Source organism: Acanthaster planci, linkage group LG05, assembly GCF_054643075.1.
Source record: "Acanthaster planci isolate LZ-2023a linkage group LG05, COTS_SCS, whole genome shotgun sequence".
Taxonomy (NCBI): domain Eukaryota; kingdom Metazoa; phylum Echinodermata; class Asteroidea; order Valvatida; family Acanthasteridae; genus Acanthaster; species Acanthaster planci.
Window position 1 is genome coordinate 21,638,836 of NC_141781.1, and position 24,619 is coordinate 21,663,454.

The following is a 24,619-nucleotide window of genomic DNA, read 5'->3' on the forward strand; positions in this document are numbered from 1 at the left end:
GTACATGTAAGTCCAATCACTTTCCTCACTTATACTTCATATATAATCAGCCTTCAATTTTTCTTCCGTCATTAAACCGATGATTGAAACCTGCATTTGAAGATTCAGTAACAAAATGCAGTCCCGATTTAAAAGTTTCCCATCGTAAATACAGAAATCAGGTTTCCCAAATATTACCTCGTTTATGGTGACGGCTATTTCGCCAACGCTCTGGCCATCCTCAAAGTCCAGAAAGTTAGGCCCCCCAAGGAAGTCTTGGCCATCTTGGGCCAGGTTTACAGCAGGTAGTGCAGGGTCAAGAGAACCTACTTTGGCTTCATAGAACACGCGTACTCGTCCTGCAGGACGAAGCAAACAGTTAGATCAAATCACACAGCAGCCAACGGTCCTCCGTCTTTGCATTTTCAACATTTTGTAATTCCATGTTTTTCTGTGGGTTTACAGCCAAATGTTTTTCAACTTTTAGTTTTCCCATCGACTATCTGATTTCTAGGCTCTGTTATGAAACGGAAAAACACTGATACAGCAAACATAATGCAAAAACACAAAAAAAATGACCACAAATGCTACATTATGAATTAAAAAGCAGGTTTAGGAAGTCCGCTAAACTTCAATAACTCTCTGTCTACGCTGCATCTAAATGAATTTTGTCAAGAATAGGAAGAAACATACAGCAGACACTATTAGCTTTTGAAATCCTAATTCTTTCACTGGCAGGATTATATTTCGGTTTCAGTTGAAAGGTTCTGCAGAATCAGCTTCAATTCTCATCTTTAAAAATTTCTTTTTTCTCATTTGAAGAAATTCACTCAGGAAACAAGTACAAACAATGTGCTTGAGCAAAACAAACAGATATCAATTTAATTATTTCTTTAATATCCAACTTTTGAGAACTTTAACACCGATAGAAGAAATGTTTACCAATGGATCCAAACTTCCGGTCTACAAAGAGCTGGACTGTTGTGTTGCCCTCCGCAATGGACACGACCTCTGACCCTTGGGCAAAGCTGAATACCCCGTGGGGCTCGTCACTGGCCTGGACAGTGATGCTGGCTGTCGACCCCTGAGGGTCTTGGGTGGCCGCCCCCGTGGGAGAGATGCCAATGGTCTGCACGTTGCCCAGGCCAATCTGGAACTCTTCATTTACCTCAGGGGTGTCGTCGGAGAGGACTAAGAGCGAGATGGCCTCCAGGAGTTGCCCCTTTTGAATGTTAAGCAGGATTATATGATTATGTATGATATGAAAGTCAGTTTTCCTTTGAATGTAAATAGGCTGATTTGAATATCATCTGTGCTCTTTTCAGAACAAATATCACTTGCGTTACCACGTATGTCATACACAATGTAGTGCCGAGGCTAGTGTGCATAAGTTAGGGGCACCAAAGCAGTGACGTCAGGCCAAATCATATCGCAAGTATAATGAGATTGAAAATGCCAAAGAATGTATTCTTCTTAGTTAATTCAACAAGTTTGTCACTTGGCTTGAGACTGGAGGGCTTTTGAGGTCTTGTGAGAACTTGTGGTTGACTTGTAAGGACCCGTGGTGGACTTGTGATGAACTCTATGATGTGAAAGCCAGTCAATGTAAGCTTGTGTTTAATAACTGGCCCTTGGAATGTAAAATCAGGTTGATTTGAATATGCAGGAATGAAATGAGCCTCCATACTTTGCCAGCCCAAAGTATAAGTATTCTTGAGCCGGGTCAGGTGCATTAATCAAGCTGTGATTGTCATACAAGTCGAAAATGTGGTAAAATGCCGTAAACTAGAAACAGTTGATCCTTACAGGTGCAAAGAACAGTGATCCGTTAGTCTGCATGAAGCTCTGAGTGGCCACTTGCCCGTTCACACCGTTGATGGACCAGTCGACAGTCACCTGGCCCATGCCTGGGGCTGATCGCTCAACTGTGACATTAAATTCCTCGCCTAAAGAACAACAAACAAAAGACTGCGATTAAAATCATTTCCAACAAGATTTTGAATCAGAACGAGTGTGATGATCTGATTCTGCTAGCCACAAAAAAACAAGGAATTGAGCCTTTTTCTGTAAAAGCAAATTAAAAAAAAACACTATTAGGAAAGTAGCTTGGGTGTAAGAAATGGTTATCGCCCAACACTTTTAACATTCCCCAACCCCCACAAAAGAGGTTGGCAAAGGAATGATTGGTAAGTTTTGGTGTCCATTCTGAAACACTTTTGCCATCAGAAATGCTGAGAGTGAGAAATAACTTGGACAGTTTCCATCACTAGGGTTGGCAATGTGCTGATCGGCTGAAAGGGTCAACCCACCCTGTCTTCCAACCAACCCTTCTACCCTCTTTCGCTCACCCTCTTGGACGATGTACGACAGCATGGAGAGTTTCAGAATGCCGGCCACGTAGTCGTTGGCCAAGATGCGAACGTCCACACGGCTGTTCACGCCGAGCTCGCTTCCTCCCACTGGATCGTACAGCTCAATGGAGAAGGTTTCGTCGATCTCTGGGATTGGGTCATCCCTGATACCCATATTGATCACTGCGCAGAATAAAGACGGTTGAGGTAAGATTTGATTTGATTAATTTCATGGGGTTGCCCAATGCACAGGCTGTAGCAAGACTGAGAACTATGTTGCAAACTTAACTGAAATGAATTCCAGTTTGCTAAAAACTACAACCATCAAATACCAATAGTTTAGTCAAACGTGAGACCATTTATACCACCAGTACTGCACTTGACCTTAGAGCACAAGGTCAGATGCATGTATGTTGTATGCTAGTGGCTAAGTTTCAATGAAAGAGTGAACCACACCTCTTTACATACAACTTCAATGATAATATTGGGGGTTTATTCTGCAGTGTGTTTATAACACAACAAAGTTTAGCTTTTTGCATTCTGCGACTGTTTCAATATTGTTTTCAAAAATGTAAACTGTGATAAACATACTTCCCACTGCTCAAAATGTGGAATCCAATATGAGGTCACTTTGCTTATTTCTTGCAAACGGTGGATTTGGATTTTGTGGCTAAAACAACGTCCAGACCAATGTCCCACTACCATGCCATTAAAAACTGCTACGACGTCTATGCCAGCTCGTACCTTGTCTGCTTTCACCGGAGGCAAAGTTGAGCGTGCCCCCGCTGGCGCTGTAGTCATCCCCTTCGCTGGCAGTGCCTGCGACTGCCCGCCAAGACACGCTGACATCGCCGATGCTGCCTCCTGGTTAAAAAAACAGATGTCGGAGTAAAAGACTGTTTACTCTGCATTTCAGACTTTGCCGTCTGACAGGAATAAATCTTGAGATTTCCACACATTTGGTGTCAGAAGGGTTTCTTTAATTTCATTCTTCATACCTTGGCGTTCCACCACAAGCTCCACGCTGACGCTCACCCCTTCCGTCTCCGTCACCAGGACTAGCTGACCGTCCACGGCCTCGGGACTGTTGCTGTAGATGCGCCACACTCCGTTGGCGTCGTCGTTGCTGGCGATGGTGACACGTGTCTCCCGCCGGCTCCCCAGGGTGGGGAGGTTTTGGGGTTGTGGGGTGGGGCCTACCAAGGTGACACTGGCAAGACGCATCTAGGATCAGGGAAAATATAGACATATGCTTTAACTTTAAGTTCTTTTTTTTAAAGGGTTTTTGAAACGGCGGATATCACTGGAGTAAAAGTTGGGCGTAGACAAATAAACTTCCACCTCAGGAAACGTCTAAGTTTGGAGTTTCTGACCTTTGAACTTACATTGAAAACCTCGTTTTGCTCTGGTGTGGTATCGTCGCGGATTGTCACATTCAAGTAACCATAGGCCGTACCATCTGGTATCCTGACTGTGCCACTGTTGATTGGAATATAGTCCAGTCCTGGTATCGCTTGACTGTCATACAGAGCCTGGGCCTGCAAAAAACATGAAAATAAAGTTGAAATGTTACATACAGCGATGCCTCATTTGTAATACCAAGAAGGCTAATTAATCTCATGTGCAGGAAATTACTTTAAGCTACCTTCACTAAATTCTTCACATAAAGTGTGAATCCAGAGGTGGCGTCCACATTGTCCGTTGCTGCGGAGACTGTCCACAGACACATGGGGTCCCCGTTGAAGATGCGGTAGGCAAAGGAGCCGCAGGCCCGTTCCTTCAGACACTCCGCTGCGCAGCTCAGGCGGGGGTTGGATTGGCCAGTCACGTTGACAGTCGTCATGGACACCCCCGTCTGGCTGCCCGTGATCGGTGACTGGTAGAAGTCCAGTGCTGTCTCACCACTCTGGGTGACCTCCCGGATGAGGTCGAGGGGTCGGGTGTCAAAGGTGACTTGCAGTTCGCCAAAAGTGCCAGCACTGAATGCAAAAGAGAATCAAACAGTTTTCTACTCACAATTACGACAAAAAATTAGAGAGAGATGATAGTGTAACGAGCAGAGCCTTTTCAAAGAGATGTGACCTAATGGCTGCGTGGACTTTACAGTCAAGTTCTTTCTGCCCCCCTCCCGTCAAGTGACAAGAGATAGTTGGCAGTCGCTTAAATAAACAATACAAATGGGTTCCCTCAGTACACGTTAGGATGCTATTAGTTTGTGCACATTCAACTGAAAATTGGTCATGCAAAGTCTTTGCCATATGCTCGGGAACCAGTTTACGCATGCACCACATCCCACTAGATTTGGCCATACAACACTGTTTACAGCCTTTATGAGAAATCCATGATTGAAACTGAAGACAGATAGAATGGGAATTTGGCTTGCATGCATGCTTACAACCCAACTGAGGCTTCTGTACTTAAAGGGTTAATACAGAGCTTTGTGCTGGCAAAAAGTGCTTAACAATGATCACAACTGAACATTTCAGATGGCAAGAGCCGTGAAATTGGACCCCTTTGATCCCACAATCGCGAAACACCTACCTTCTGGTCACCCTGATGCTGGCCACCGTGTCCTCTGAAGCTACTTCCTGGACGATGTTGTCATCCATGCTGAATTCCACAATACCATGTGGATTGTCATTAGCTTCAATGGAGACAGTCGCCGTGGGCGGATTACCAATGACTCCGCCCCCAGTGGCATTGACTAGGGTCAAGATGACAGTCTACACGGAAACACAGCATGCGGATGAAATAGTACTGAGGACCAGAAACTGTTTATCAGTTGAAAGTGTTGATTGATAGGCCAAAACCTTTGCAGATGCACCAAGAATGTGGATCTCAATGCGCACACCACATTTCAATCCGATCTGTTATCTGTTAAACGGTGGGAAGGCAACATCCTGGTTTATTTTGTTCTTATTATTTATTTTTTTTCAATTTCTTTCTTATGACAAAATATCAAATTTACCTAATCAATGTAATTTTTCAGAAAAAAAGGGGCAACCAATGTTGATCTCACCTCTCTTTCCTCGGGAATATCATCTGGCAGGATGTCCAGAGTGAACGTTTGGCTGACGTCAAACGAGAGGAAGTACAAAGTTCCTCCGGTCGGGAAAACATCATCTGTAGCCAGCACTCCTAAAAAAACAGGCACAAGATGAGTGATTGGAGTAGGGATCAGCTAGCACACAAGAGTTACTATCAGGCTTAGCACCAAATTCGAAAGCTTAAAAACGAGCTGAAGCAGGTCATTTGGGTATAATTTTTGGCACAGCTGAGATGTTTTGTTTTAGTGCTTCAAACTCGTCCAAAGTACAGCTTTGTTCCCAGAAAGATTTGGAAATTAGTTACGAGCAAAACTGAGAAATCTGTGCAGTATGTTTTCATATTCCATCAGCCAACACTAGCAGGTTGTGCACTAGAACTGGCTGCTCACATAGGCAATGGTTCCAACAGGAACCTCAGCTGGTTCCATGTTGTCAGTTCCAATATTTCAAACTGACAGTGGGAATTTAAAATCAAGACTTCTCAGAAAGAGCCAACTGTCTCATGCATTTTTCTCTGATGCAAGCGTTGAATATTACAGAATTCTACACCTAAATATGAAGACATAGCCAGAGATGTACGTGAGGTTCTGCAAAACGCATCTTGGCCCGAAGGAATGGTTCCTGAACTGACCCTTGATCCTGGCTTCCCAAACGACAGCCACCACTCCGATGTCGCCACCATTGCGTATGACGCTGAGCCTCAGTTGACGAGAGTTGCCGTTCTCCGGCTCATTGCTTTGGACATTGGTGAATCCAAAACCTGAATGGATGAAAAAAAGAGAGAAAATGAATGCCTGAGTATGAGTCAGAAGACAGCCTTGGTCTATCTGTAAGACAGCTAGATTGAATTTGTTTTGTTTTGGATGAAATGTTTATTCAGTTCAATTCCATTAAAAAATATTTACTGTCATCTGTATAAACATTCACTAAAATTCAGTGTGGCCATTTAAACTTCTTCAGCTGCTAAACAGGCTTCTGACAGCCAATCCGCTGCTAAACAGGTTTCTGACAGCCAATGCACTGCTAAACAGGCTTCTGACAGCCAATACCCTGCTAAGTGGGCTTCTGACAGCCAATCCGCTGCTAAGTGGGCTTCTGACAGCCAATGTGCTGCTAAACAGGCTTCTGACAGCCAATGCGCTGCTAAGTGGGCTTCTGACAGCCAATGCGCTGCTAAACAGGCTTCTGACAGCCAATGCGCTGCTAAGTGGGCTTCTGACAGCCAATGTGCTGTTAAGTGGGCTTCTGACAGCCAATGCGCTGCTAAACAGGCTTCTGACAGCCAATGCGTTGCTAAACAGGCTTCTGACAGCCAATGTGCTGCTAAACAGGCTTCTGACAGCCAATGCGCTGCTAAACAGGCTTCTGACAGCCAATGCGCTGCTAAACAGGCTTCTGACAGCCAATGCGCTGCTAAGTGGGCTTCTGACAGCCAATGCGCTGCTAAACAGGCTTCTGACAGCCAATGCACTGCTAAACAGGCTTCTGACAGCCAATGCGCTGCTAAGTGGGCTTCTGACAGCCAATGCGCTGCTAAACAGGCTTCAGACAGCCAATGCGCTGCTAAGTGGGCTTCTGACAACCAATGCACTTAAACTTCACTCTGACATCATATTGCTACTGATACCATGACCAACCATTTTCTCATAAATGGGTTGCAATCAACACTTACCAAAGTTGCCATATGGATCGTCGGACGGCTCAATGGTGACCTCACAAGAAGTGGGCGACCCTAGTATAGCACCTCCAGTAATCTGGTCAAGCAAGACCACCTGGAACGTTTCGGCTTCTTCTGGCACACGGTCATTCAATATCTACAAATGAACAGGATCAAAGAACTGCATGAACTTTGACAATATTTAAAGGAGCAGTTTGTCCAATAGAAAGCTCGTATACTGAATCCTAACTGAGGGCTACTTTTGTTATTCTAATTCAGCGACAATGGAAGTGCCAAGGGTGTACTCATGCATGTAACAGAGGGACAACCTACCAAATGAGGGCACACTCCGTAAGGACGTAGATAAGCACACTGGCACAGAGAGGGCAGGTTTACTCTATACGAGCATAATGCAAGTTTTCAAAGCTCGATCAAAAGAGATCTGAGCTGCTTTCAGTCAATGCGGTGAATTTGGGGATTAATCAACACTGTGATTCCTCAAGCACCTTACTGGTATATGTTGAGAATGTAGCTGTTCATGATACTGACCTCGATGGGTATGGCTTTGTATGTCTCCCCACTGTACATGATCACATTTGTTGACGTCACACTGTAGTCCAGCCCCTGCTGTGCTGTGCCGGGGATGTGCTGGAAAGCTACCGTCACCTGTGTGAGAAAATCAACCGCGATATACTTTAGGGAAAGTAACGTTTAGCTGGAAGTTATCTTTCCCATAAAATTCTGTGATTCAAATTCTTATTCGTGAGTTATAAGAAGGCTGATTCAATTCGAGTTGTAAAAATTAAGCACTTTGTGTCCTCAAGCAAGGCACTTCGCATCAATGCCAAGTCATAGGATTGCAGATTCAATCTGAATGACAAAATGGGGCACCATGTGTCCTCTGGCTGGCTTACCGTTCCAAATGACCCAGCCATCCTGGTGACGTTCAGGAAGGGCAGCGTGGATTCTTCAGACACCCGCACCATGCTTGCTGATAGCTGCAGCACCCCGTTGGCGTCATCGTTGGCTTGGATGTACACCTCGGCAATGTGCTCTACACCCACTCGAGGAGAGTTGATCACTGAAACAAGAAATGAGGACAGTACACTTCCCCAAATACCTGATAAGCATCTCTGTAGTCATAAATGACGGAACGTTACAAATTTCAACACAAAAACAGTTGAGATGCCAAGTTCACCAGAATCAATGGTGAGACATAAGCTGCCCAAAAACCTGCCTTACTGTCTGTGAATTTGTTTAGACTGGCTCTAGGTCAAAAACTTGACCAAGCTCATTTCCAATCAACCCCCACCACCACCAATCTTACCTGGGTTAGACTGCGGTGATGACAGCAGGTTAACACTGACAATGTACAGAAACAAACTCTCTGCTGTCTCAGGCTCTGTGTCATCTAGGAGGAGGACACTGATGGTAGAGCTGAGCTGACCAGCACTGAAGATCACTGAACTCTGAACAGGAATGAAGTCGTCATTCTCTTTGGCGCGACTAAAGCAAAATTGACATAGAAAACAAATAAACCTGTAAACTAGCAAGTTTATAATTCAGCACCAATACAACTATTATGCGACTTCATTGGCAACGTATTCATTTCTTTTGACTAGCATCCAATTGAACAAACAGTTTGTATGGGAGGCCGTCAACATTGAGCTATCTGCCAGAGCTGAAATGCACCCTCATCGGCAAAGAGAAGACAGGCTGGTCAGAAGTTTCTCAACTGACCTTGTGCAAGCCCCTAGTGCACATGTAAAGAGCGTACATTCAGAGAGAAATGTGGCACGTGCTCAGCACGTCCTGCATGCGCACGTGGTGAATTCCCAGCAAAGGACCGTGTTTGCTATGTAAACATACGCCCTCTCTTGTTTCCATTCGAAGTGGATACAGCTCAGATAGTAGAGTTAGGCTGCATCCGAATCTCTTGTCTAGAGCTAGGTCTAGGTCTTCGCTCCAATGGAAATATGTGGAGACGCGCTGACAGTAGACGTAGCCGTAGCTGTGGAAGCCCGTTTCGGACATGGCCTTAGATTGCACAATGATCATCTCATAGATACAAATCCAACATAATCATAGCTACAACTGGCAATGACTGTTTTATTTCCACAACCTATACAGTACTCTGTTTTTCGTTTTTCCATTTTTCCTGGCTACTTTAGCGTAGACAGCTTTACTTAGTCCCAACGGTTACCATGCCAACTTCAAAAATAGGGTCTTCTTGACAGGAACTACGATGGCTTGCTTTTTGAGAAACATTATCTCGTGCCACACTCCTAAGAACTGTTTCCCACCTGATGTATGCCGGCATGTTGGGTATGTTCTCGTTTGCATTCAGGGTGGAGTAGACCACTTGAACAACACCTTCACTGCCAAACTGCCGCTGAATCTGGGTAAAATGAGGAGAAAACTCAAACAATTAGCCCTTGGAATTTCAGAACGACAAATAACACAGGGCTAGGACTGTTTCCAATAATAGCTGACCAAACCTGTCAAATTGCATTACAATTTTTCTAACAGCGAGATGGGTTTCATGAAAGGTCAGGGACCCGCCAGAGTTGAACATATGACCGACTGACAACCAACCCAGATCTCCTTTACTTTCCAGTCTTCAAAACTACATTCGAAGGATGATGTTGGGAGACGAAGGGAAATTCATAAAAGTATTTGGGTTGTAAAATGGGTTGAAAACGACATTAAAATACTGTGCCTTTTTTTAGTCGGCATGATGTGAGTTCCCTTCCTAATGGATATGATTATGTGAATCTAGCACTTTTCTGTGCAAAGTCCAAAATGCAACCAAAACCTGAACAATTGAACCTCTACAAACATGTAGAAATTTTGGGGTAGAATATCCAGGAATCTTGACAAATTTCCCAAAAAAAGAACACCTCTGGCATACACAGAAATTGGCAAGAGTTAAAAAAGTGAACGGGAACACAAATGGGAGGACAAAATGCAGTAGCACAATCATATGAGAAAATCAGAGACTGAAGGCTGGAATTGGTTGATACAAATATATTTGAGTATGAGGTTAATCCATTAATCCAGTTCTTTTCCTGTGGCTTCCCCAGCCAACAGAAGGTTCCATTTGAGAAGTTTGGCTCAAAAGTCCACAAACTCACTGTCAGAGAGATGTTGCGATACTCCTCTGTGACCACAATGCTTCTTGAGCCTGCCTCAAAGATGAACGCTCCATAAGGGTCATCGTTGGCACTGACTGTTACCGTGGCCACCAGTTTGGCTGGATCCCCAAGGCGACCGTTGGACGCATTACTCAGGCGAACGAGGAAAATTTCATCCAGCTCAGGGTTCTGTGGATAAAAAGGATAGCAGGAATTACTCTCGTCAAGAAAATATTTTGGTTATAACTGGTTTTCAAGAGTGGGGAAAGACGGAAAGAATCATGACAGGAACTTCAACACCACTGCTGCTGTAGCAACGAATCAAAGACACCGCTTGATTGTGCACATTCAGACGAATTTCTTTCCTTTATTCTTTTACAATTTGTACCAGGGAAAATAATTTATGGCGGTACTCAATCTCACTTTCCAGGGCTTTTGGGGGCATCAAAAGCAATGTTTGCCTCACCTCATCTGATGCTATCTCCACACTGATGTCGGCTGTCATCTCGTTGACCCCAAATGTGATACTGCCCTGGGATGTTACCAGGTCACTCGTCACGTTAGCGTTGGGGTCGCTGGGGTCAGAGGTGATCGTCCAGTCAACTGTGACCTCAGCTAGGGCTCCACCCAGCCGGAGTACCTTGAAATGAAAATCAAATTCGAATTCAAGAGGGCAAACTTTCACTTCAAACAAGTCCTTAAACAGTTAAAGACAACAGTCCATGTCTAAACCATAGTACATATGTTGGATTTTAAGTGAGAGAGAAATGGACTCTATATACAGGTATCTTCTTCAACAAAGAGATATGTAATATACAGTCAAATGCCAGTACCACCATGCAGACGCTGCTCCTTGTGCGCATTCAAATGAAAATTAGTTGGGCACCTTTCATACCATACAAAACAGACCTCTCGTGGGCCATTTTTTTCAACAACTTGCGCATTGCACACATTTGTTTCCTGTCAATAGCCTTTGTGTACATTTGGGGAAATGCACTGGTTCCTTCCAAGGCTGCTTTCTACCTACCTGCAGAGTGGCTACACTGGAACCCACATCTGCTTCCGTTGCTGTGACCGTCAATGAGACATCAGCAAACTGGAACGTCCCGTAAGCATTGTCGGAGCCCTCTATGGTGACTTCCACAGTGGAACCAATGCCGACTTCAGCTAGCATACACGGAAAGGTACACACACTTCGTTATCTTGTTCTCCGTTCATTCATTCATCTTGGTTGATGTGAAAGCAACACCATCGCAATTTGTATCAGACTATGAAAATTTAATAAAACAAGTCAAGTTTTCCCTTTCAGCTGTAACATTTGAGACGGACATACTTCTGTAATCATTTGTAAAACATAGGAAGCTGTATACTCTGCTCTCATTGTAATCATGGCAGAAACGAACCGGAAATGCACAGAATCGAATAGAGGTTGTCATTGGACACCAGCTTCACAAGCAAGTCAAGACAGAGCCTGCCCGCTTTTTCAAATTCTTGCAATGGAGCAGGAGGTCCCCAAGATCTCATTAAGAGACTTTGGTTTTCAACAATTTAGGGTGCATGTTAAAAAAGCCAGGGTCCAGTTAGAGATGACCTCTGAAGTTTATGGGAGTGAAAGGTCGGAGGTTAATGGTGAGACTCATGTAAATTCACTCACCTTGATCATCTATCACGGAATGGTTAGGAGGGTGGGTGTGGATTGTAAAACATGGGGGGAAATATGACAAAGACATAATTGTTAGTAAGGAATTCATGTCCATGAGAACATTAGGCATTTGTGAAATGAACACACAAGTCCATATTAATATGCACTTTAGTTAAACTGTTATTGGGACACCATCAAGATGAACAGGGCAATTGACTGCTCCGTTGTTGGTCATTGGGACAAAACAAAGAATAAGACAGGATTTAGAATGAACAAAGAAAATTGAAAGAGACAGGATTCAGACCGGAGACCCTTCAGGATTCTTTAACATTGTTCTATCAACCGAGCTAGATGTCCCAATATTGGCAGTTTTTCAATTTGTCTTTATTCGTAAGGGAACAAGGCACTCTAGTTTGTAACAAGTGCAAACCCTTTCCGGCCACATAGCCAGGGGTTACATGTAAAACCAAGGTGATAGTGGCTTCAGCAATGTTGCAAACCTAAGAAATGGGAGTCAGAATCACTCCGAGAGAACATACATGTAGCTCTAATTTGGAATGACAAGGCGACATCACAAGGAGAAATTGTAAGGGCAATCTTGGCAGAGCCTGGTCACTAACCACTAGTCAAAGGATCGCTCAAAGTTACCTGGTAACCTTGTTGAAGAGCAAATCCCAGGTACCAGGCAAAATTGGCCAATGGTCACCTAACAGATATTGATGGAACATGGCCACTGAGGTAATAGTTCAACAGTTGGACTGTTAAAGACAAGTTCAGCGAAAAAAATAAATAGAAGAAAACTCTACGGAGACATGGTGAAGAAGCACCGATGCATATATGAAATCTGCGACATACCTCCTTGTGTCGGGCTAGACAATTGGACTTGAAAGGTCTTGTCCAACTCGGCAATATTGTTGTCGTTTATGACGATAGTGATATAGGTGAACCGCTGCTGGTCAGCAAAGGTCAAAGTTCCTCCACCACTCTGTCAAGTAGAAACGGAATGTGAATATGGTGCGTCTGGCCTGTCTCTTGTTTCCTACCCTTCCAAACCCTTCAAACTCTACCCAAGTTTAGGGATTTTTGTAGGATTGAGGAAGTAGTGCCTGTTTAGTGTTACTCCATATAGGGCTTGATGCCCCTTGAAATGTGAAGTGCACGGAATGTGTCACTGGCTTTATAAAAGTTGATGCAATTATACGAATTTCAAATCCAGCAGAATTAGTGTATCCTTAACAAGACTATGTCGGCCGCATTTCCTTTAAACACTGCAATGCTGGGACACGAGCAAGCTGTGACATTTTTACAAGAAAATTTCAGATTTCTAATAGAAGTTTTACATATTTGGAGAAAAGCCTGAGATTAGGATATTGCAGGATAGACTCCCTTTCCCATAAAAAAAATCAAGTGATACTTCAATTGACATTCCCAACGGTTCCCTTTAATATTGGGGTTTTGTACGGATTGACTGCTACAGAACAGTGGCTCCGGACAATAGTCACTAAAGGGTTTGCATGGCTGCCATCTTGCAGGCTCGCGCTTTCTTTCAAACAGGGTATGCACAAAGGAGGTTTCTCTGTGGAACAAAAGCACTGCCCTTCAAGATGGTTACCCGTACCACGCACAGCCTCTACTGGCAAAGAAGACCGCAAATAACCAGTGATAGCAATACTATGGTCAACAGAATCTTCAATACAGCAAAAGGGGCTTCATATCAATCTCAGTTTTTGCTTGTTTCCATTCTTTTGCTGAAAGACAACTGATGCGATTCAAAGTTTTCCTCTGTTAAAAAGTAAGGCCCTGAGAGAGTTATAGTGTACACAGCAATGGGGCTGAAGAAGTTGTGTGAAGTTTGATAGATGGGAAAAAGGAGGGTAAAGATCGTTAACATACCACAAAGTCAACGGGATCTTTGCCGGCAGACAGTGCCGTGCCATCGATGGTCCTCCACTCCACTTCAACTCTGCCGAGCAACCCCTGGGCCCTGACCACCAGCAGTCGCACCATCCCCTCCTCCTCTGTCACCTGCACCCTCACCATGTGTGTCGCAGGGGGTATCAGGGGGTCGGCAGGCCCTGGGGGTGGGCCTGTGGCAAACTGGAGCAAGCCGTAAGGGTAGTCGTTGGCTCCGATGGTCAGGTTGCTCGTGCTGGCGTCCGGGTCAAGACTCGCACCGCTGGTGTTGGTGGAGCCAATCAGGCCGTCATCTGACAGCGGGAGTTGGGGTAGGAGATCGATGGAAAAGCTCTCTTCAAGCTCAGGCAGCATGTCATCAATGGCAGTTACGATAATGGTCTGGATTGGGCAGAAAGATAAAAGTAAAGTACTTTAAACTCAAATATACTTTATAGAGGTTTGCATGGTGGACGTGACAAAAATGAATCTTTTTTTGTAAATGAGTGAGATATTGAAGAGAACAAGTGGACATAACGTGTTGGGCAGTACGCGTCGCCTGTTGTCAGGAGTCTCAAAATATCCTGTTACCAATCACTTTATTCCTTGACTTGGACGTCACATTCAATTTAACATTAACTTTGGCTAAATTTCACATTCGTATGTTCTAAAATACAATGTTGTCTTAAAAGAAATGTGTGTGCAGCTATACTTGGTATTAAAAAGTTCCTGTTTCGGGCACAGTTATCATTAGCAAGTGGCAGATGATGGAAACTGTGGTTGGGTTGTTGAACTTCTTACAAAATAATATATCTGCCTTTCAATTATTCAATTATAAACTAAATGGCTTGCTAAATGCTAGATACTGCTGGGAAGAGAAGTGATGCTTCAAAATTGCTTTGGAAAACTTTTCAGTGGCATTGAACCCTTGCTGACCTGAATGCGCACACCGTTTGGGAACACTACTTTTCCCGTTGCATTGACAAAGTCGCTGGACGCCACCTGGTTGGTCTCTAGGTTCCGCACCTCCCAGGGGATTGTGACTACGCCCTCGTCACCACGGCTACGGACAACTGAGCACGTGTACACCAGTGCCTCGTTGGATTCCGGGTCAAAGGCTGAGGGTGTGCAGGGACCCTCAAATCCAAATAGGCCATTGGCATTATCGCTCTTGAGAACTAAAAAAAATATTTACAAAATGCTTGGTTAATTAGGTGCATTTTAATTTCCAAGACCTGTTTTAAATTGCAATGAGTTTTTTGCACTGCCCTGTTTCATTTTTACATGATGGATAACTCAAGATTTGCTTCTTAAGCTAGTACTGAAAAATGAAACATTTCGTTTACAGTTGTTGATTCAGACACAGCGTTTTATTGGAAGGACCAAAGAGAGTAAGAGATCTAGAAATAACTCAAAACAGCAGGGGAATGTTCATCAGCACAGAATATACACAACCAACGACAAACGACCCCTGGGTTTCTCTATGACTGACCTGTCAGCAGTGCAGTGGCATCGTCCCGCCCGATGCGTGCTCCCCCGCTGCTGCACAGCAGCATGACGGTGAACACCTCGTTCCCTTCCTCCTCGGTGTCATCCAGTGACATCATGGCGATATCGGCCATGCGCTGAGCCGGGTCAAAGGTCAATTTGCCCGAGATGGGCGTCACGTCATTCTTGGAGGGAGCGGTCCAGATTTCAACGATCTCCCTGCAATTCAAAGTAGAAAAGGGGTGAAGTGATGAGAAATGGCCAGGAGGAATTCAATTAATATATGAATATAATTGGCGGACAACTGCCACCAAATTGCATTACAAAGACTGAAAACAAACATTAATAGGACACAAAGGTGCCTTTTGTAGATTTAAGCCTTACAAATACCTTGAGAAATCTCACACATTTAATTAGCTCGATTCAAGTACCTTTCCATTTTCTCATTCGAAATTTGGGTTTAACAAAAATTGTATTTTATCATTTACCTTTCTTGAAGTTTCCTGGCATACATGCGGACATCTTGCAACAATCCCAGGTACTGCTCACTTCCTGGCTGCAGGGCACCGACGTACAAGTTCCCCGGCCCGTCCCCCTGGGCCTGGTCCATGGTGCTGGGCGAAGAAAAACAACCAAGAAGGAATTAAAGCCTTAATGTATGCCTTATGCCAGATAACTGACACTGGAGAACCTGTGAGGCCTGTAACTTTGAAGGTAAACCATGGAGTGATAGTGCACATGCTTCTTCTTGAGCATCAAATCAAAGCAACTTTTGATTTCCCAGGATTTGCTATGCACACAGCCAGTCCAAACTTAGTACAGTCAATAGAATATATAAAAACAGTACATAAGTTTACAACAATCCTTAAGGAATACATATACAGTAATTTTAATATTTGAATTTGGTTTTCGAAGTTTTAGAAGCACAGACCTTTTGAGAAACTAAGGCCGTGTCCAAAATGGGCTTCCAGAGCTACGGCCGGGTCTATTGTCTACACGTCTCCACGCATTTCTAATGGAGCGAAGACCTAGACCTAGCTCTAAACAAGAGATTTGGACGCAGCCTGAGTCTGATAATGAAAACTGAAAGACTACTTCCTGTATCTACACAGGTTTGAGAGAGGTACAAAGCGGCCTGATGGTCAGGGGTAGCAATACGTGGCTCAATTTCTAGTGTCTTACCGTTCAGCTACCAGGGTCCCGTCCACATAGCAGGCTGCCTTTAGGCTGTCAATGGTTAGTATGATTGAGTGCCACAACCCATCCGCAATGTTGAGGGAGCTCACGGTGAAGTCCACCACAGTGTTTGTCTGAAAAATCCCCAAGGAAAAATGTGTCCCCCTTTTTTAATGAAAAATACTTATCACTTGACTCCAGGCGAGACCAAACGTACTCAACTCGACTATATTGCAGCTCTGATCTGACGGGAAAGTTACAAGTGCTACTGGTGAACCAGGCAACAAGCTACATGAAAAAAGGATCCCCTATTTTGATGACCAACAAAATAGGCCTGTGGGCAATGGCTGATTAAGGGGTGGGCAACAGTGAGCATTCCAGGCCCCCCCCCTCAAAAAACGAGCCAAATTTAAATTGGATTTGGAAAAATTCTGAGAGAAAAAAAATTGTTTTTTCGATTCTCTTCCTTCAAAAAGCTTGTGAAATGCCTAAAAAATTTAGCGTCACTCTTCAGGAAGGGCATAAAAGGTTACTGAAAGAATTTCTAAAGTGACTATCTCCCCTTAGAAACAATTTTGCCCCACCCCCATGTCTTGGTTTTGGATCCGTCCTTGCTTTTGGGCAAATTTCATCACCTCTGCTCATGACTACACTTATGAGGCGTCACACTCACATAGGTACTTCCTGAGTATCTGTAGTGTACCATCGTTGCGCTGCCCGACTGCGTCACCTTCAGGCCATAGTGGACAGTTATCCCGTCCGTGGAGAGCTTGGACAGCACAAAGCCGTCCACGCCCACGTCCGGCCGGACCCAGGCACTGAGGGAGAATCCACTGAGGATGTCGGCAGTCGGGATTTGGTGCTCGGAGGGAACTCGAAGGTAGGAACCTAGAATGGAAGACATTTGTATGGAGAACATTTACACTGTTTAAAACTCTAGCTGCAGATATTTATCATAACCAGGGTCGATAAGAGAAAGGTGATGTGATGCACCATTCCAAAAACAGGCTGTGGCAAGTAATTTTGATGCTTGACAATTCCACTCCACCGACTATTCGTATTTCTACTTCAAAGCAATCCAAAGTAACTATTTTGTCTGCAAAAACCTTTGGTAGCTACAGGCAATAAAGGTGTTGGAATTTATATTGTTTGTGCATTTAAGTATCATTTTCCAGATTATTAATTTTGATGAATCTTAATAAAACTATTCATGAAAGAAGTTACCATAGAGCGAAAAGAATGTACAAAAAATTGATTCAAGGCACTAGATAAGGATTTATCTGGCAAATCCCAAATATTAACAATTACAATGGAGTTCAAACTATAGAGGGCACTGTTGCAGCTTAGCAATGAGTGCAAGTGAAAGTACGTGAGGGAGGCAATAGTAAACCAGGTTACCAACAAACCTGCCATGTGTTTTTTAAATGCGACTGGTTCCCTTTTTGCTTGTTTGCCTTTTTTCTTTTTGTCTTTTTCGATGACAAGTACTGTTGACAAATCCCTTGCTTGGTCTCAGCTCTCCCATCCTGTCGCGTAGCTTGCGATGGAGTGTCCCCCACCTCCAAATGCACTTACTTGCACTGCCGTTGAAGAACGCCACCCTGGTGCCAGTATGAAGACGCTGTGCACCTGGCTGGGAGAGGACGCTGGGATTGGGCTCAGCAAGGAAGATGAGGTCCCGCACAGTTGGCAGGATGCCAGAAATGGAGTCAGAGAACACCTCCCAAAGAACCTGCCGGCAAAAGGAATTACACTGGCATTGCGGTTACAAAATCCAAACTTGGATTAAATTGATGTATTCATAATCAATGTACTAGTATGTCAAGTTTAATGAAGATTGGTCACTAGATAGCCAAGATGTTGACGCACAAAAAGATTGCATGCTCAGCAAATGACTGACTGAGAATGAGTTCCAACTATGAACAACTAGCAGCATTCGGCAAACAACTGAGATTGCTTTCCAACACTCAGTAATAGGTGCCTGGCAAATCTGCGAGAAAATACCCTCCCCCCCATTCCATTGACCCTCGGTGCTGAACTCTGACCTCCACTTGACCAAACGACCCCTGGGCCCTCTCTACGGTGAACACGGCCTGCCCTGTGGCGTTGTCGGCCAGGTAGAAATCCTCGGCAACATCTCTCTCCGTGGAGGAGGAAGGGAAGACTAGAACACCGTAAGGGTCGTCGTTGGCAGCGATCTCCAAACTGACCGAGATGGGATCAGTGTCCGACAACGCACCATCTACACACATTATGCACAAAATATTCATTGATTTAAGGTAAATTGTGGAAAGACTGTGGTAACTCCAGGGAAAGTGTCATAGCAGCTTGCTTTGAAAAGAACGTACACATTGTCTGATCTACTTCACCTGTCTTTGTATTTCACTTGAATTCAACTCGATATGAAGTCAGCCATACTACCGAGCACATCTGACCAATTATTCAGATTAATTTTACTCTAATTAAAATTGAATTCAAATAGTTTCACTAAGGCACTTGGCTGTTTCCTTCCAAAAAGCTGGGTAGCTAAAGACCACTTCTCAATGTTTTTGTCGAGTAATAAGTACTCATGAATATTCACACTTCACATGTACTCATGTACACATTTTTGAGAACAACACAATGTCATCTCATCGTTTCGATACCTACCACTGACGTTGACCAGGATCAGCTCATAGTATTCGGCGAACTCTGGAACCCCGTCTACCCTGGACGTAACTTGGATCCGCTGCTGGGTTTGCTGATCAGCAAACTCCACTGATCCTGTCACCATCTCAAACTCTGACCCCTGGGGCACAGGGTCCAAGGTGCCATTGTAGACAATCTGCCAGTGGAGGCGGACGGTGCCAAAGTTCCCTCTTGCTCTCTGGATCCTGATAAAAAAAGATGATTTAGGACACTTTCCTTTTAAACTAGGAAACAACAACACTTCCCTGAAAGGTTTTTTTTTTCACTCAAAACTATCGTTCCTGGACATTTGGTACGTTATTTTAATTACAAATTCAATTGCTTTAATGCAATTACTTTTTCCATATAATATTCAAATATATTCTTAGTATGTTCAAAATTTCTCTTGATGCACTAATGAAGGTTGCTTTCTTCAGGACTGACAACTTTTACAGTGATCCCTGACATGAAATCAAATCCCTTTTTTATCGTGCTCAACTTTTTTGAAATGTATTTCTTACTCTGCAAAAATGGACGTTCCCTCGCTGGTGAAAACACTTGCAAGTGGCTCTCTGAAGCTAAATATACCATAGGGATCATCATTGGCTGCTATGGTAACGGTCGCCGTGGGAGCCCCATAAACCACAACATCACCTGAAATAGAGAATGCACAGATGATTGACACTATTCATTGTCACTGTCAGTCTGGTTTTCTTCCGTAACTTACCGCGTAGCAAATATGTATAGAATACTGTGTGTGATGGCCAGCCAACCTTCACGATGAAGGAAGCCATTTTCTGCTACTAAAGAATGCTACATCTTTGCTAATCTGCCTTGCGTTAGCAAACCACGTACTTCATGTGGGTACGTACAGGCTTTTTAGGATGGGGGAAATTTATTTCATTGCTTTTCATAAAATCGTTCAGTGATTAGCACTTGGAAAATGTATTCAAACCAGAGTGATCATTGATAAAAACCAAATGGACCACATATACCGGACCAAAGAAAGCCACCAAAAGTCAAAAAGTGTGCCTCTGAAAGCTTTCAGAAATGGGCATAATATGCAGGTCTTCGAAGGAAAGCAGGACAGGGGGGCCAAACAATGCAGTAGCTAAGCTAGTAGTTACCAGTGGAACAAATTTTAAGCACTAGCGAAATTTCACACAAATACTGAGCAAAGCAAAATGGCAAAATGTGCAGCCCACCAAAATGTAAAACTAGTCAGCCATCTTGGGCTGGCTCCTGCAAGAAATGCATATCTGTAGGGAGGGCAGCACCGTGTCAAAGGATACCAGCCTGGGTGTACAGCGGGGAAGGGTCCAAAAATTGTTGAGATGACTACAGCCAGCTTAATGGGCGTCCAATGTACTTCCTTTGGCAAAATTTACTTACGTGCACCAAATGAGTACACTGAATACAGTATAAATAAAAACAAAACCATAAATGTGGACAACTGCCATAAAGGTGTCATAATAATCTGATGAACAATCCTTTTTAAAAATTCAGACAAGACACAGGTGTGTGACGTGATTAATATAACTAGCTTGAAACTAAACATTGCAATTCTGCTTTTATTAACCGAAGCCATTTTATGATATCAGGGACAATGGCCCAGTGGCAACTTTCAAAATTGCGTAATAATTATGCAGGGAGAGATGAAAGCGTCTGGATCCCTTTACCGACTGGGTTGAAGAGCTGGATGGTGAAGTACTCATTGTCTTCTGGTGTGTTGTCATCTAGTATCTGGACTTCAACCAGCCGGGTCCGCTCACCGACGGGGAATTGCAGGGTGCCAGACTTGGGGGCGTAGTCGAGGAGGCCATCGGTGGCTGAGCCGGCCACCGTGCGGTAATCCACGGAGGCGACGGATGCCGCGGTGCCATTCCGTCCCACAGTGAAGGAGACGAAGCTGGGTTCGGAGACCGTCTTGGTGATGGGCTCTGTGAAAAACAAGAAATGCAGAATACAACATTCTCCGTTTGAAGTCTGCACTGTGAAAGCCCACTTCATGGCCGATTTACATTTCATATGAATGCTGACCTATTGTTTACTTCATCTGACATAAAAACAGTACCGTAAACATTTTCAGCCTCAGGAGTTTGCAAATTTGTACTCAAGTGTGGCTTTCATGCAAACCGACAGGTTGCAAAAACAGTCAGTAATTTATCCAAAGAGACAAATCTAACCTTTGAAGAAGATGGCATCATCATTCTTATTGATGTTGAGTGTTGCCGTGGTAACACTGCCTAAGCGACTGTCTCCGGTGGGATTAGTCAAGGCCAACTGGAATGACTCTGGATTTTCAGGAATCTAAAAGAGAACAAAGAACCGCATGGTAAAAGTAAGTCTTCTTGAAATACTGAGTACTTTAAACAACTAGCAAAGACTGGCACCTACCTCATCGGCCCTTGCAGTTATTTCAATTTCCTGTAGGCTGATTCCATCCCCGTAAGTCAGGGTACCAGACAATGGGGTGACGTCCAATGCAGCACCAGTGGTGACTACGGTCCAGGTGACATTGGCCAAACCAAACAGTCCCGCCTCCCGCAACACCGGGAACCGGGCAGAGTACACGTCTGTCCCCTTGCTTTCGTCGATGTACCTGATCATGGGGTCCTCTGCGAAGGTGAAAACACCATGAGGATCGTCGTTTTCCAAGACAATGATCCCAATGGTGGTCAAATCACCTAGGTTACTTGGCGGGTTGCCAAAGCTTGCCAACGTCAGCTGGAACGTTTCGTTGAGTTCGGGGACAGAATCCGGCGCCGCAATGAAGGAGATATTTTTTACGGTGTCACCTGGGCCAAAGGTAACGACCTGGGGCAGGCCAAAGAACTCCGGGGAGGTCACGCTGTCCCCAGTTGCGAAATACCGCACGCTGCGTGCTACAAGACTCCCACCACGGCGTAGAATGGTCACCTGGACCAGATCGCCGTTCTCTGATATGACAAACGGTCCTGCGGTTAGAGGAGAGAACTCGAAGTAGCCACCCGGTCCGTCATTTTCACGGATTGTCACGACCACTTCTGTGTCGCCCTGTCGCAGGATCTGACTGGCTGGTTGGGTGTCGTACAGCTGGACCACCATGGTTTCATCTGTCTCGGCAAGGTCATCTGGTAGGATCTCCAGAACAATCTGGGTTCTAGCGATACCTGAGGGGTGAAGTAAAAAATGGTCATTCTGAGAGCAACAAATGTACAGGGTCAAATCAAATGCTGTCAAGTTACCATGTGACCACACAATTTCCTCACACTTGGCCACCATTACTGTAGGTCAAACGGACAAACTAAAAAAAATTTTTTTAAATCGTTGCGGCCATGCGGCTGCGTGTGCGGTTCTGGTAGGACCAGGAAACAAAAGTGAATTTCGACACCTGACACTGCACGTTACAAGTCTACCTTTTTATATAATATGGCAGATCAAAAGATGGTAATGGCAGACCAAAATTGATCGAGTTGTGACATTTTGGCTGAGGACTTTTTTGGTCTAATTTCGTGCTCTATTACAGTATCTCAGATCTATTTGCGACGTACCTGAGGCAATGAAAACTGAACCAGAGAATGCACTGATGTCCTCCTCGGTGGGTCTTACTGGATAGCTTGGGTCTGTCACGACGATACGCCAGAAGATGGTGGCATCACCGGATGTGCCCTCTCGTGTTATTACCAACGGAAACTGTGTCCATGAAAAGAGAGTTATGACACAGTGAGTTATGACACAGCATTCATGCTACAATTAGCAAAGTTTGTAATTTTTAAAAAAATGCAAATCACACTCAGGAAAAAAGAAACAGATGTTCATCACAAAGAAAAATTGAATTTTCCTTCCGTTTTCCTTTAAAATCTGTTGACTGGTTTGAAAGGTGGGAAAGCAGTGATCAACAACTATTGCTTTATTTCACAAAATTGTGGTTCAAACTTCAATCAATCGTGTCTTACAACGTACCAGAGTTGGTGTGGTACCCTCCGGTTCATCAACCGACAGGACCTGGTTGGGCTGGGTGAAGCCAATCTCCCCATTGGCCACGTCGCTGGTCACCTCTAAAGTGACCGTCGTCCGGGCCCCGAGCCGGGGACTACTGGGCGGAAGCAAGGTGGCCTGGTCCAGCAGCTGCACACTCAGCAGGGTGATGTTGAAGGTGGCCCCCAGGCTGAGGAAGGCATTGGCATTGATGGTGATTTGGAAGGGGTGGACCGTTGAGCCATCAGGGATGACTGTAGTCTGTGAGTCTCCGCTATCCAAAATATCTGAAAGAAAACCAATGTTAGCGAGCACTTAAACATGCATGAAAGACCATGTTTATTTGTTACTAGCCAAAAGCCATTACTACTGCAAGCCTTTGTAAGGCAAGTAGATATTCAGAGGGCATCCATTCAATGTTAAAAAATGTTCCCCCATACACTGAGATCAAGACCTTCACATCCAAGGGCAAATTCCATTAGTGCTTTGTGAGTAAACTAGTGTGGCTTCACTTATTCACGTTTTATATAGCGTTTTATATAGCACAAACAGCAAGTAAAATACATTCTCTATACGTGCACATGTACACACCTGTGCTTGCTCCTTGATTTGGCAAATGGTATTCAGCAGAGAAAGCCACAGATATCCTGCCCACGACGCCAGCTGCTCTGCTGAGCATGAGCTGGAGCCGCCTGGGTCTGGTTCCTGTGACGATGCGCTGCTCAGCGTCTGATGAAAACTGGACTACGCCATATGCGTCATCACTGTCCTGAATGGTCAACAGGCCTTCAGTGATCGCTCCGAGGCTGGCCCCACCGGTCACGGAATTGGACAGGAGTGACACATGATACTGCTCGGCCTCTTCAGGAATGCCGTCGCTATTTATGTTGATGAGGATACTTTGTGACCTTTGACCTTCTGCGAGGGTAACTGTGCCACTCTGTGGTGAGAGGTCGGCTGAGACAGGATCAGAACTTGAATCGTTGCGTGTTATGATGTAATCCACAGTTACGATACCAAATGTACCCCCTTCACGGATGACTGTGAACCTGTCGGTGGACGATGTGGTGTCTTCGTTGATGACAACATTTGGCAACGATCCTGAGTTACCAGAGGAGAGAGACAATACACCGTGCTGATCATCGTTAGGTAGAATCGCAACCACTGTCCTTGTCGGCTCCACGAGCACTGCGTTGGTGCTGGGGTTTGCCAAGGCGATGGAGAACTCCTCCACCAGCTCAGGCACGGGATCATCCAAGATAGCAATGCTGATGGTCCTCGTCAGCTGCCCCGGCGAAAAGCCCAAGCTGCCGTTTGTCACAACGCAGTCCACACCGAGCTCCGCGCTGCCTGAGTAAAACCAGTACTCCACAGTGACCATCTGGTCAGACGGTCCGAGAGGGGTCAGTCCGTCGGAGTCCAGACCTCGCAGGACTGCCACCGTCACTGTCCCAGCATTCTCCGCAAAGCTGTACTGAGGTTGGGCGAAGCGCAACGGACTATCATTGGCAGATATAACCAAGAGAACGGACTTTGACGAAGCATTCAGGGTTGCCCCGCCAGTGACCGACAGCAATTCAACGGTGAATTCCTCATCATCCTCTGGTATCTGTGTGTACATTCAA

The 24,619-nt window shown here is 44.7% G+C and overlaps 1 protein-coding gene across 1 annotated transcript in view; it reads right to left on the reverse strand.

Annotated features, from left to right (window-relative positions):
- adgrv1 (adhesion G protein-coupled receptor V1) overlaps positions 1 to 24,619 on the reverse strand; it is a 69,874-nt gene that overhangs the window by 36,335 nt on the left and 8,920 nt on the right. Inside the window, exons 6-41 of the mRNA XM_022254557.2 lie at positions 23,586 to 24,603; positions 22,980 to 23,281; positions 22,568 to 22,709; positions 21,432 to 22,186; positions 21,221 to 21,344; positions 20,714 to 20,974; positions 19,556 to 19,688; positions 19,017 to 19,240; positions 18,413 to 18,609; positions 17,943 to 18,099; positions 17,041 to 17,255; positions 16,374 to 16,501; positions 15,680 to 15,805; positions 15,196 to 15,410; positions 14,640 to 14,881; positions 13,704 to 14,105; positions 12,666 to 12,795; positions 11,196 to 11,335; positions 10,635 to 10,808; positions 10,169 to 10,357; positions 9,338 to 9,432; positions 8,362 to 8,540; positions 7,949 to 8,115; positions 7,584 to 7,700; positions 7,050 to 7,191; positions 6,009 to 6,137; positions 5,350 to 5,468; positions 4,872 to 5,053; positions 3,976 to 4,309; positions 3,716 to 3,868; positions 3,329 to 3,554; positions 3,075 to 3,194; positions 2,328 to 2,513; positions 1,786 to 1,925; positions 922 to 1,201; positions 178 to 338 (exon numbers count right to left, since the gene is read on the reverse strand). Coding sequence (XP_022110249.2) covers positions 178 to 338; positions 922 to 1,201; positions 1,786 to 1,925; positions 2,328 to 2,513; positions 3,075 to 3,194; positions 3,329 to 3,554; positions 3,716 to 3,868; positions 3,976 to 4,309; positions 4,872 to 5,053; positions 5,350 to 5,468; positions 6,009 to 6,137; positions 7,050 to 7,191; positions 7,584 to 7,700; positions 7,949 to 8,115; positions 8,362 to 8,540; positions 9,338 to 9,432; positions 10,169 to 10,357; positions 10,635 to 10,808; positions 11,196 to 11,335; positions 12,666 to 12,795; positions 13,704 to 14,105; positions 14,640 to 14,881; positions 15,196 to 15,410; positions 15,680 to 15,805; positions 16,374 to 16,501; positions 17,041 to 17,255; positions 17,943 to 18,099; positions 18,413 to 18,609; positions 19,017 to 19,240; positions 19,556 to 19,688; positions 20,714 to 20,974; positions 21,221 to 21,344; positions 21,432 to 22,186; positions 22,568 to 22,709; positions 22,980 to 23,281; positions 23,586 to 24,603 — 8,004 coding nt within the window. The remainder of the gene's footprint in view (positions 1 to 177; positions 339 to 921; positions 1,202 to 1,785; positions 1,926 to 2,327; positions 2,514 to 3,074; positions 3,195 to 3,328; positions 3,555 to 3,715; positions 3,869 to 3,975; positions 4,310 to 4,871; positions 5,054 to 5,349; positions 5,469 to 6,008; positions 6,138 to 7,049; positions 7,192 to 7,583; positions 7,701 to 7,948; positions 8,116 to 8,361; positions 8,541 to 9,337; positions 9,433 to 10,168; positions 10,358 to 10,634; positions 10,809 to 11,195; positions 11,336 to 12,665; positions 12,796 to 13,703; positions 14,106 to 14,639; positions 14,882 to 15,195; positions 15,411 to 15,679; positions 15,806 to 16,373; positions 16,502 to 17,040; positions 17,256 to 17,942; positions 18,100 to 18,412; positions 18,610 to 19,016; positions 19,241 to 19,555; positions 19,689 to 20,713; positions 20,975 to 21,220; positions 21,345 to 21,431; positions 22,187 to 22,567; positions 22,710 to 22,979; positions 23,282 to 23,585; positions 24,604 to 24,619) is intronic.